At 41.0% G+C, this 13,300-nt stretch overlaps 1 protein-coding gene across 1 annotated transcript in view; it reads left to right on the top strand.

Annotated features, from left to right (window-relative positions):
- LOC141776756 (vertebrate ancient opsin-like) overlaps nucleotides 1–13,300 on the top strand; it is a 72,541-nt gene that overhangs the window by 5,242 nt on the left and 53,999 nt on the right. The window contains exon 2 of the mRNA XM_074650539.1: nucleotides 5,247–5,580. Within this exon, the coding sequence (XP_074506640.1) occupies nucleotides 5,247–5,580 (334 nt within the window). The remainder of the gene's footprint in view (nucleotides 1–5,246; nucleotides 5,581–13,300) is intronic.

Here is a 13,300-nt window from a genome sequence, read left to right as displayed (position 1 = left end):
GGCTGCCACTAGACACTGATCGGGCGAACGCTTTCACTTGTGGGCTGCTGCTCCCAGCTTTCAAATCAGAACCAACATGGCGGCTCATTTGGAAACTTTTTCTCGTATATTATGAAAAAAAATCTACAAAATGTGTTTCTGAAAACATTTCATGAGAAAAATGAGCCATGCAGGTGCTGAATCTGTGTTCAATTTTAGATCGACAACGGTTAGTTTTTCCAGAGTTTCCAGAGGCAGCAAGTCAACGTCACATCCCTAGCCTAGACCTCAACTTTATGTAAATGAGGAGCGGCCAACGTTACGGTCTGTCTCTCGAAACGCAACACTACCAGAATGCATTGCACGGCTGCAAGACAATAAGACAATAAGTTGAAGCGCGGAAAGGACGGATTTTGTGGACAGGTATCATTATAAAGACTGCATATGGCAGGCAGGAGGTGGATGGGTCCAACAAACACAGGACCGTCAACCAGGAGACCGGTGTTGGAAACTGGTGTTTGTAAGTTAAGTTGGTGGCGTTTGTCAGGTGTTTTCCATACTTATGCTATGTTGTTTCCGTACATATTTTACTTAGATTATGTACTTATTTTAAGCCCAACCATGACGTTTTTCCTAAACCTAACTAAGAGGTTTTGTTGCCTAAACCTAACTGCAGACATTACTTTACAAATGACTCACAAAAAGCGTCACACAAATGATTCAAGAGATGCCTAAAATGCGTCCTCATGACACGCAGAATGTCCTTATAATGTTGTCGTCCATACCCCTTCACTTGAGATTGGGTTGGTAACAAGATAAAGAGCTGTTCTCATCAAGAGGGTGGACATGTGATGGAATTAGCTCATATAATCAAGTTTTCATATAAAAAAGTGATAAATCACAATCAAAGACAACATTTATGTGGAGCCTTGGGGCAAAAGGTCGCTGTCAGTTGGTGCAGCAACATGATGATTGCCAGTGTTCAATTTTGATGCCTCTGTATGCGTGTCATGGAGGAGAGCTGCTAATTAGCTTTTGGAGTTTTGAGAAAGTGTGATTGGATTTGACTCCATTTACACTAAATGTTATCTCAGAGACGTGCTACACCACATGCTCCCAACCCAGGTTTTGGGTTAGAACTCATGGAATTTACTCAGAAATCAAGTTCTTCATGTCGTTGCACTCTTTGCCTCTGCTTTTCCTGTCAGTTATTTCATATATTAGGAAATCTAGAAGTGTATTATCTTGCTTACATCATTAGGGATGGATCCAATACTGACCGTATTAAGCGGTCCAGGTACTGGCTAGATGTAACTGATCCACACAATACAGTTTTCTTTGTCAATATCACTTTCAAATTGAGTGTTTTTGCTCTACATGCACAGTCATACAGTCTCATCAGACTGATGACTCTACAGGTATAAAATTGACCCCAATACGTTCCACACAGCGAGGTATAGAGGTACAGATTTTGCCTTTGGGAAATAAAGACACTGGTATCGTATCGGTTCCCGGTATCGGCGGATGAGGCTGAGGTATCGATATTGGTATGAGGAGAGAATACATTGGACTGGTGCATCCCTACACACCATGGCCACTCATCACAGGCAAACAGAAAAGCTATATCCAAAGCGTCATCCACTTTTTAACAAGTTCTTTAAACTACTAGTAAATACCTTCAGACTAAATAACCAAATAGGTCAAATTTGTCATTGCCTTCCAAAACAACACATGTTCATTCTCTCATCTGACTCTGCATGTCAGCAGAAACACATCCTGTGTCAGTATACTTCAAAACACTTCACATGTGACTAGTACAAAAAGATTCATATGACTATGGTTACAGTTTGGCAAGTTAGTGCTACAGACACAGAACTACATTATTAAAGTTAAAAGGAAATATTGTGTCCAACAACCTCGCAGTTGCATTTTAGGGTTGAGAGATGTCAAAATAAAACTAGAGAAATTAAGGTTTGTGCTTCGTGGCTCTGCCAACAATTCAGAAAATGTGGCGTCCCTTCCTGGAATATATTGAATCTACACTTTAAATCTCCTCATACTGTATGTAATTTGCAGACCTACAGTCATTGCCATTATTTTTGAACCCCCCCCCCCTTTTTTTAATTTAATTTTATTACTTTATTCTATTTATTTATTTCTCATTGTGTGTGTTTTTGTTTGTTTTTAATCCTTTACCAATTATTTAAATCTTTTTTTTTTCCTTTTGTGCTCTTTTGTTTGTGAAACACAAAATGTTGTTTGCATTGAATCTGTAAAACTGAAAAACAACTAAACACATTTAAAAAAGAAAAAAGAAACAAGGAAATATTGTGGTTTCTGTAAAAAAGAGATTCATTTATCCCCTCCAAGACCACTTACTCACTTGTTCTAGAGCTTTTGACCATGTGACATGGGGACTGCATGTGATTTTTGCTTCATTGTTAATCATGGAGCTGTAGATATTAAGTCAGTTCCATTATTCTGAGCACTTCTGAGACTTTTACCAGACAACTTAACCAACGTCATCTGCAGATGATCACACTGTGATATGGTCAAAAGCTCCAAGTGAGTAAATGGACCTTGATTGGAGGCTATTTTGTCAACTTAACCAAGAGTTGTTTTTTTCTTGCAAGGAGTCTCTTTTTAAAACTTTCTTTTTATTACCTCCGCCAAGGCCAAAGGCCTAGGAAGGAGATTATGTTTTCACCAGCATTGATTTGTTTGTTTGTTTGTTTGTTTCTTTGTCCGTTAGCAGGATTACTCCAAAGTCCGCGATGGATTTTAATTTTTTTTTTTCTGAGTGGTGGGGTGTGGCACAATGAACAATACATTAGATTTTGGGAGCAATCCGGATAATGATCCGAGTTCAGGATAACCACAGGGTATAACACATGCGCAGTGTACCTGATGACGCGTTGATGGCGCGTGACCCCGCCTCCTTCTGAGAGCAGAGAGATACGTGTGTGGATGTGTGTGCGGAAGCTGCTGGCCGTCCGCAGTGAGAAAGAAAAAAGCTGTAGATTACCGGATGACAGACAACGTAGTGTATCGTTATACAGACATAACAAGGCTGCTGAATGACAGAGGCATCAGCCGATACGTTACACGGAAACACACCGTGTTAATAATAAGCCGACCACCTCACGTAACCGCCACGCGTGAGCTGTGATGTTTTTAAAGTCACGCGTTGACGGAGGTCTGCACTCTCCGAGTGCAATTCTAGTTTTAGATAGTTTACCCAGTAGGTAGGTCCATTTCACCAGTGGAAGTTAGATAAACTGTGGTCCTGCAGCTTAATATACTTACAAACTGCTTCTATCGGTGCAGGGTTCAAGGTAACAAGTGTTGCTATTGCACTACACTGGTGTTTACTGATGATACCTGGCTATAAACACCATCACTGAGATTCTGCCGGGCCACTTGATGTGAGAAGACAGCTCTCCTAGCGTTTCCTTTGAAAGTTAACAGACTGCAGACAGAGAATAACAGAGGAAGAAATGACAGCACAGATGAGATAGGGCAACAATGAGCGGGGTTGAAAGCGTCTTTTGTCAAAATATCTGGGAAATATGTTTGGGATTGGTTGTTATGTGTCAGTCGGCTGATAGCAAACAGTTGTTGTTGTAAAACTGTCTTGACTTTGTAATATTGTGGAGACGGAGCTAATAAAAGCCCGTAGCTAAGCAGGAAAAGCAACACGAGCGCAATATCTGGGGACAACAACAAGACAAGCATAACACGCAGTGCTCAGTCAGGGGTACATGCAGCGTGTTCAATGTATTTGCACACAGACAAACACAAAAACATTCTGCAGAACCATCATCTTCAATCACAGAGCTAAATTTGTTTCCATCTTCTTTTACCGCATATAACTTTTTTTCCCCCTCGTCACTTTTTTCCTTTTATCCATTCATCGTGCTGAGTAACTGTGGCGTTGGCACCTCAGCGATAAAAGGCCTGGACCGCCTTCTTAAAGGAGTGTCCAGTTCAGCTCCGCTTCATTGTGGCTGAAAATCAATGGGCATGAAACACAGCCTCGTGGATCGTAATGGCTTCAAAACAAACAGCAAACAGGATAAAAAGGCTGAGGGGTCAGCGTGAACACACTGAGCCACTGGGCTCCGTGTTCCCACGCTGTGCCTCTGAAATACGAAGAAAGAAAGGCACAAAAAGAGAGAGGGATAAGAAGGCTTCTAGAAATCTTCTGTTGTGTTTCACCGCATTGCTTCTGTCAAGCAGAGACACTACAGGTAGTGCCGCTGTTTGTGATTTACAGCGTATCTGCTGCAAGGCCCCGGCGTGTGAACCGAAATATGTGATGATTACACAACCACGTTTGCTGTACTTTTATCATTCCGCACATCTCACTCTGGCAATTGTTTTATAAAATCATAACCCGTCCTCTCTCTTTAAATCATAATGCTCCTTTTAGCTGCACTTTGGACTTCAGAAAGAGTTTTATATCACTGTGACCGTGCATGTATTCCTCCCTAGAGTAGATAAACATTTGGACAGGCGGTGCTTTTTTGTCCCTCATGAGTCCATTAAATCTGCAGTGGGCAGAATATTTTTGGCATCATTGGGCAAAAATTCCATAATAACCTTTCAGCATATTGTAATTCAAGTGTTCTGAGAGATAACTAGATTTCTGAGCCTCCTCATGCCTCTGTTTTCAGGATTTGAGAAAGTTTGCTCCGGCTGGTGGGGCGGTGCTTGGTATTTCTTCAACTGATCTCAACTTGACTGCACAAACTTTCTAATTTTACAGCTAAACAGTACACTACAAGATGTTTCTGACAACATTTCATGTAAAAAATAGTCATTACAGCAACAGAATATTAATTCATATTTGATCAGTGCTGCCTAGTTTGACCGTTTGATCGTAGTTTGTGAGTGATTGACAGCTGCTCAGAGACGGCAAGGCTCCAGCTCGGCTCTGATTGGTTGTTTTCCTACGATCTGTGAAATCTTGCAGATGTCATTAGGAGCACTGGAGGACACAGAGGCACATGATTTTTTTCAGATTACCTGTCTCATGCACTACTGTCAGGATATAGTGACCGTATTATAAAAATAACTTCTTTTAATCATATTTGCTCCGATTCTACCCACTGCTGCTTTAAATGTCAAGTAGTCAGGGTGTACAGTGTTATGTTAGCTTGTGTTTTGTATTGACACCCTTCTGGCTCTTTCTACATGCTCTGTGAATGAATCTATACTGCATGTAATGGTTACTTATGTATGTGTGTGCCCTGTCTGCCCTGTAGGCATCGTCTCCCTGATCTCCCTGGCTGTCCTCTCCTATGAGCGCTACAGCACCATGGTGGCGCCCACCGAGGCGGACTCCTCCAACTACCGGAAGATCTGCCTGGGCATCGCCCTGTCCTGGGTCTACTCCCTCATCTGGACCGTGCCTCCGCTCTTTGGCTGGAGCAGCTACGGTCCCGAGGGTCCCGGGACCACCTGCTCCGTCGACTGGACGGCCAGGACGGCGAACAGCATATCGTACATCATCTGCCTGTTTGTGTTCTGCCTCATCGTGCCATTCCTGGTGATCGTGTACTGCTACGGGAAGCTGCTGTGCGCCATCAGGCAGGTGAGGTGATACGGGAACCGGGGGGTGGATTCCACTAAACCTGCAGTGCCATCACAAATGAGTTTAGGTGCTCGTTTGACATTGGCTGCCGTGTTAAAGGTCCCCTGTGCTGTGATTTATTTGTCACGTAACTTCCGTACTTAAGTTACGCCACTTCCGCAGCTATTTCAACCCAAACCACGATCTTTTCCTAAACCAAACAAAGACGTTTTGTTGCCTCATCCTAACCAAGTAGTTTTGTTTCCTAAACCTAACCAAGTCGATCCTTTCCTAAACCTAACTACAGTAGTAAGTAGTTTTGTTGCCTAAACGTAACCAAGTTGTTTCCTGTGAAGATGGAAGTTTATTTTGAAAAGACTGTAAGCATGTAACGAGCAGAAATTGACATTTGTGTCACGTGTTGCTGGACATTTGTAGGAAAACTCACGAAAAATGAGGAATAACTTTTCGTAAGATATCATACAAACGGTTGTATGAGGATACGTTGGCTGAAGGTCCAGATATTTAACCTCAGGAGATGGAGGAGACCAAAACAGAGCTAAGAGGAGAGTGAATATTTGGCTTACATTGATCAGGTGGCCAGAGACACAATCCAAATGAATGCTAACGTTGCTCCGTGTCTGCTGGATGTGTAAATAGGCAATTATTGGCTAACATCTTCACCATATCAACTTAAAATGTTAACTTAAAACTTGTAATGTCGTAGGGTATAAAGTGTGAAACCGCTCCTTAAACAATGAATTGGGAGAGATGTTGTAGATGACATTGAGAGCACCCAGGGGAATGATTTGAGTATATGGAAATACTACAACAGAATAAAGCTCATTTGGGTATTAAAAAAAAGAAAACAAATATTCTGTGATTACACAAAATCAGTCTCCCATTCATTGTTTATGGAGCAGCTCCAGACTCTATACTCTACGACATCACAAGTTTGAGACTTACTTCTCTGGTTTCTGGCTTTGAGAGATAGGAGCTAATGCTCACATATATTGATTGAACTTCCCAAAGCCATGGCAATAACATAATGCTATTCTTAGTTTAGGAGGTGTTCCCCTTTAATAACCTCCATTACCCAAAAACGTTTTCCAATATAACAATAATACTAAAATGAAACATAAAGCTCACAGGGATGGCATCATTACTTTCATAGTAGCTGATTCAGCAGATGCTGAGTATCTCACTGTGGTGATGTCACAATATTAACTGCAGCCCAACACATCTCAACTTAAGAACAGATGCAGCAACAGCGGAAATAAAATTGAATTATATCAAAGCCTCTAGATGCTGAATGTGGTTGTAAATTAAATTACCAAAATAAAGAGAAGTTATATTGTAATAATATTGACAAATGTTCTTGTCTTTATTAAGACAGGTTGTTTCAGTCTCCTAAACAATAAACAGATCTTATAAGAAACATTAAGTTCAACCCAGCAGCGTATCATATTTGTGATTGGCCCCAGTGCACATTTCTTTTCTTGGGCCCTCGCCCTCAAACACAAGCACATACTTGTGGCGCACACAAGCACGTACACACACAACCACTCCAGACAAATGCTATGCCACAAAGGAGAGGCTCACCATGCAACTCCCATACTGCAAACCAGCCTTAGATCAGCATCACGGACAGCAGCCGAAGCGCCAAATTTATCAACGCTATTTTAACAGCCTGCCGTGGACTCAGCCGCCCATTGTTCTCACAGTAACAGATTACAGTAGGTGCACATTTTCCAACATATGAGGCGTAACAATTACAGTGCTATAGATTTAAACCCCTGATCCCACTCCATAATAACAAAAATAAACCAATACTCACCCATTAGACATTTATCATACTGGTCTTGTGCTCCGCAAAATCATTAACAACACTGCTTAAGAACCACGTCCTTTTTTACTGCACTGTCCTGGCCGTGGGAGACGCAGCTTGACGCGGCACGCCGTTTTGACCTGAACTTTTGTCAGGCGCCCAGCTGTTTCTATTTATTCCTATCGCTCGCCTTGATATCGCCTCAATGGACCAGTACCGGCTGATTGGTGAAGTTAAAACGAGGAGTTATCTTCCTCTTTTCACTACAAAAGCCTTAATAAGGAGGCAGGGAGATCACCAGAGAGCTGAAAGTTTCCTACTGCTGTTGGCTATATTGTATGTCATTTCCAGGAAATATCACAATAAAAAGAACGAACAAAGGAAGATAATTGGTTACGTTTCGAGCGCACAGCTGATAGGTAGCCTACAGTACATGGTTTGTTTACATGACATAACAGAAGTGCATTTAACAGATTCAGTGTGGACACGGTGAAGGTGTTTTCTGGGCTACAGCAAACAGTTGCAATTGTGCATCATGATTACACTCAAACAACACTTAAGTATCATGTAATAGTAAATGGATCATTGAATTCCTCATCGTATCTCAAAATAGAGATCTGCTGTGGTGTAAGTGAATTACCGCTCACAGATTCAACATTTACAGAGCTGAATAGATGCACATAAACACTCTCTTTTGTTGTGGAGCAACTAAATCTAAAAACCTATAGTGCATTGCCCACTCTGTTATTCTGCTGATCTCTGGCAGTTAAACATTTTTCAGTTCAAACTACTTTTCTCTCCCGAAGCTGTGAACCAGTGATCCAAAGCCTACAGCTGCATTCAAATGGCTGTTTTATAGCAGAGCTAATTACAGTGATGAATCATGAACTCTGGTTTTATCGCACTAAAATTACCATCGACGCCATCACTGCAAGTCTGTGAGTTCTGGTCTTTGTCAGCGGAGCTAAATTTTGATGGGTCACATCACACACGCCATTGGGTTCACACATTTATCTTGATGACTGGATTGATGTGTTAAATACACTGGTTTCAAAAGAGAGCGCTCAGTGTCCTCACAACCTCACAGCGACAGGGGAAATATAGCTTTTTAAACAGTGATGATTTGAGTCTGTTAAAACCAAAAGTTTCTTCAGTAACAAATCAAACTTTGGTTGCTTGTACACCTCCTCCGATAATGCACAGATCCACTCACTTTACCACCACTCAGCATCAAATTATGGAAAAAAAAAACAAGCTGCATTCATGCAAATAGTTGGTTAATTCATCCAGTCATTAAGTAATTCATTAATTGACTTATTACCAATGGCAGAGCGATTTTTAAGAAATTTCTTACGGTGTATTTCCCCCAACACTGGGTAACGTTACAAAAATAAATCATTTAGAGAGAGAAAGAGGCACCGTGTCCTAACAGCAACCCTTACGTTGAGTCATGTAAACAAACCACGTACTGATCAACTGTAATATTATATTCATAACTATGTTTTCATTAGTGTATAATCACCTGAAACTAAGAATCGTTGTGTTTTTGTTTGCTTAGAATGAGCCCTTCATATCTACATAGGGAGCGGGTCCTCTTCACGAAGTCCGCCATGTTGCTCCGCCATGTTTCTACAGTAGCCAAGAACGGACAAACCAAACACTGGCTCTAGAGACAGCCTTTCAGGTTTTTACATTAACTGAAGACCACCAAGATAATATTGTACGTAATTTAAGTATCATGATTATATCGTATGGTGAGGCCTCTGGTGATTCCCACCCTTAGAAAAAAAAGTGTAAGAAGCTACATAAAGTCTTTGTCTGTTTTTAGGTTCACTTTCACCGTGATTCCTTCGATTCTGACATGTAGAATAAATACAGGTCCAGATTATGTTCATTAAATATTCAGCAGTGGATGTCTGCTGTGAGGTGAGGAGGACAACAGATCACACACTGTATTATTTTGTAGGATTTGGCTCTTCCTCCTCTTGGCTGTGAACTGTGGCATGAGGTAACCGATGTTTTGGTTTTTCACACACTGTCCCACACTTACTGACTGGAAGGATATGAGAGGACACAGTGTGGAAGGTAGTACTCTTTCTCTCTCCAGGGACGCCTCACAAACACACATAAAGAAACACACAGTTTGCAAGAACAGGTCCTAGAGCAATTTTTCCAAGAGAACAACTCACTTCGTGAGCATCATGTATTCTCAGGTAAACAATGAATCATGATCCTCCCGTCTTTAACAAAGCTTTGTGATTGTCTTCCTCTCTCTTAGTAATTATAATTATTTTATAATAGTTTTGCAGCAGTTTCTTTCACTTTCTTTTGTCCCCTCTCACACTTTATCTATTTGCTGTTTCGTCATCAGAAAACAAACACGGTTCTTTGTATAGATTAAGAAGGAGGCGAGGGGAAAGTAATAGCCTTTAGTTATCTTTCTCTCTTTGTTGTTATCAGCCTTTACCTCCCTCCCTCTCTTTCTCTTTCTTTTCCTTCCAAACTCTCTCTCTTATACATCTATTATACATAGGCTTCAGCTTCCTTGTCCCCTATTCTCGTCCTTCATCCCTTTATTGTGCGGGATTACATGCGCATTCTTTATCTTTCCCTGGTTTTAATGACTCGCCGTGCTCTTCAGGGTTGTTCTTCACCCACTGACAATGCTGTGTAAAGTATAGGCTATAGTTCTCCTGTCACATTATGTTATGCAACACCAGCTGGGACACGTAAAAAGTAGTTGAGCAACTTGTCCACTAAAAGTTAAAGAAGCTGAACTCCCCTATCTAATAATATGCGGCTCAATGGAGCGGACCACATGGGGAAGAATGAACCAAGTTTGGGTTTGGTCCAAGTTGATGTGAATTCACTATACAACCAACTATCAGAGGTGAGAAGAGACACAGAGAGTGGGTAGGACGTTTAGTTTCGTAGTAGGACTCTCTACCTTCTGTATTAAATTACCGGCCTACGCTTATCAGTTCACTTTAGTTTAATGCTTTACCTTGCCATGAAGTGAAAATGCGCTCCTTGTTCAGTTAAATTAGGCATCATCCTCTCAATCACATGCTTGCTGGTGGGTTTTTAGTTTTGGCTGTACCGAATAGTTCGAAGCTTCGAAAGCTGCATTCATAACATTGACATTCAAATTCTAAATCAACATTTGAATGAGATCTGGATGTTATTTGGAGCCAGAGTCTACGCAGTAGTGATCGGGGAACTGGAGACGCGTATCAAGGTCCCGCCCACACACCCGCCCAAGCCAAGCTGAGCACGACCGCAGTTTGAGCTGAGCTCCTGCTTGCTGCATACAAAGGGAGAATAGGAACTGTATTAACGGGGCGGTCTGACACCAATCTAACAGCGCCATAAATTACATTTATATGGGCTAACCAAAATTAGGGTTCACAACATGTTTTTATCTCAGGAAATATTCTGCTTCTATCCACATTTATTGGCGGGTAGCCTTTAAAAAAATGACATTTTCACTGCGGACTTGCTCTCCTGCTTGCCGCATACAAAGGGAGGCTAGGAACTGTATTAACGGGGCGGCCTGGCACCAATCTAACAGCACCATAAATTACATTTATATGGGCTAATCAGAAAATAGGGTGAAAAAAAGACATTCGGTACAGCCCTGTTAGTAAAATAAATGGACAGATAGACAGGAAAAGAGAAGACAGGCACAGACAGCCATACAGGCAGAGCTCATCTCTGCCGGCTTGCCAATGCTTGTAAATGTCTGTCAGTGTTGTCATCTCTTTTTATTTCTCTGTGATGGGAAATTGAGGGCTTTATCAGTGCAGCAGACAGGAACTGTGAAAGAGGGGAGTTTTGTCCTTTCACAGGCACTTCAGTCAGGGAACATCGTAAAACAGATGTATGCGTCAGAGCTCGTCTTTGGATTACTGTCTCTGCCTTTGGCCTTGTGTGTAGAATCAAATGACCTCTGTGCCTTTCTGCTGGTCAATGTCTCAACTATGGTGATAGTTTAATGTGATTTTGAATGATCACAGAAGTATTGACTCCATGACAGTAAAAGCATTTTGCACGAGTGTATAATGTTATTTCCTTAACGTATGTTAATCAAAATCAGTCTGTACAAACATGCAACATGCCATAATAATGTTATTTACAAGTTACAAGTATTCTACTGATAACAACTAATAATCAACAAAGCATTCATTTTACCACATCTAAAGCTCCATTAAACAAATTATACACACAATATCATGATAATTAAGTTAAATACATCAGTGCAATCAAGAAAAAAACAACTGATGTAACTATAAATTGTTTGTTTTTTAGAGGAGAATTCAACGGATAAGTAATAATTAATTATTTTTAAATGTGTTCCCCCCTTTTTTACTTATCAGCACACATTTTGTGCACAGAGAATGATTGAAAATGAAGGCATGAACCAAATCCATCCAAAACAAACAAATCAATTACAGCATACTCACTTAATATATTACTGTTTGTGTGAACGTAACACCATCTATCGCCCCAAATGTGGCTAACTGTGGCTTCAGCTCTATTGCTCTTGCAGGCACTGCTGGGCTCCTTGACCCTTCAGCCTAATGTGTTACTCCCATGATGACCTCAATAAACTTGTTTACTCCTAATGCACAAGTCACGCACAGACTCATAAGCGAGATCAAAACAACAGTTCAACATATAAATCCCCAAACTGCTCACTGAAGGTGTGAAATCACACGTTTTCAATGTATTACAATGAGAACATGTCGGCATTTAAAAGTGTTTGATTTGATTCATAAATTAATAATTAGTTGGGGCATTTCCTTGGCCCTTAAACTGCAACATGCATATGCAGCAAAAAAAACAACACTCAATAACTAACACAATACAAATTGCTACATGTTATCTAGTTAATTAACAATTAATGAATTAAACAACAGCGGCGTTATCTCCGGTTGCCAGGTCTGGATGTGTAAAAATTGGCTCAACACCGAATGCTTTGTGTCCAGTACTCTGTGCTCAGTTCCAAACTGCAGGGCGTTGTGACAGAGTTTTGGTATATAAGTATAGGAGGTAATGGCCTGGGCTGTAATGGCCATTTTGCTTTACCGGGACAGCAGCAGGACGTACCGTTTGGGTTTGTGCAATTTTTATGACTTCAGTTGTTGGCAGACAACCCAATTACAAACCATCAAAATCACCATCTGTTATGTATAATATGTCTGCCTGTTTCACTCTGACATAACGCTGGAATACAAATCTGGAAAGCAGACAATTTTTATGCATTTTTAACAGCGACTATAAATGTCTCCAACAAAGCTGCTGTGCTGCGCAATTAAGTGTAAAGACACATCTCCAGATACTGCATTATTACTCATTCCTCAAAGGCTTACTGATTGTTGTGCGAGTACATTCGCTCCATATTGATTGATCATCCCTGAGAACTAAACACAACATGCTGAACATAAGAGGATTTAGTGCGGTGGCGATTTTAGATTCCTTTTACGGGTGCTCAAGCACACCTAAATTTCATCTCAGCACCTGTAAAAACGAATTATCAAACCCTCTGAAACCCGCGGCAATACCGGTAATCCCGGTCGACATTACTATCTTTAAGAGGCTGTAGTGGGCTCAGTCTTAAAGCTGAACAAATTGGTATCTTATGAAACTGGAAAACCTAAAGAGTCTATTGGTATAAAACATGTCACGTTAGCTTGTCGGGAAGGAGGCTAAATAACACTCCAAATTTGACCTCTTGACGTCAAGATATGTGAATGAAAATGGGCTCAATGGGTATCCATGAGTCTCCCCTTTACAGACATGCCCACTTTATGAGAATCCCATGCATTTTGGGGCAAAACCATGCAGTTTTTTGTTTTTGCCGGTGTATTTGAATATTTCTGCATACTGGGGTCCCTAAACAGTCTTGGAATTGCATA

Source organism: Sebastes fasciatus, chromosome 11 (genome assembly GCF_043250625.1).
Source record: "Sebastes fasciatus isolate fSebFas1 chromosome 11, fSebFas1.pri, whole genome shotgun sequence".
Taxonomy (NCBI): domain Eukaryota; kingdom Metazoa; phylum Chordata; class Actinopteri; order Perciformes; family Sebastidae; genus Sebastes; species Sebastes fasciatus.
This window is presented reverse-complemented; position numbering and strand designations above follow the sequence as displayed.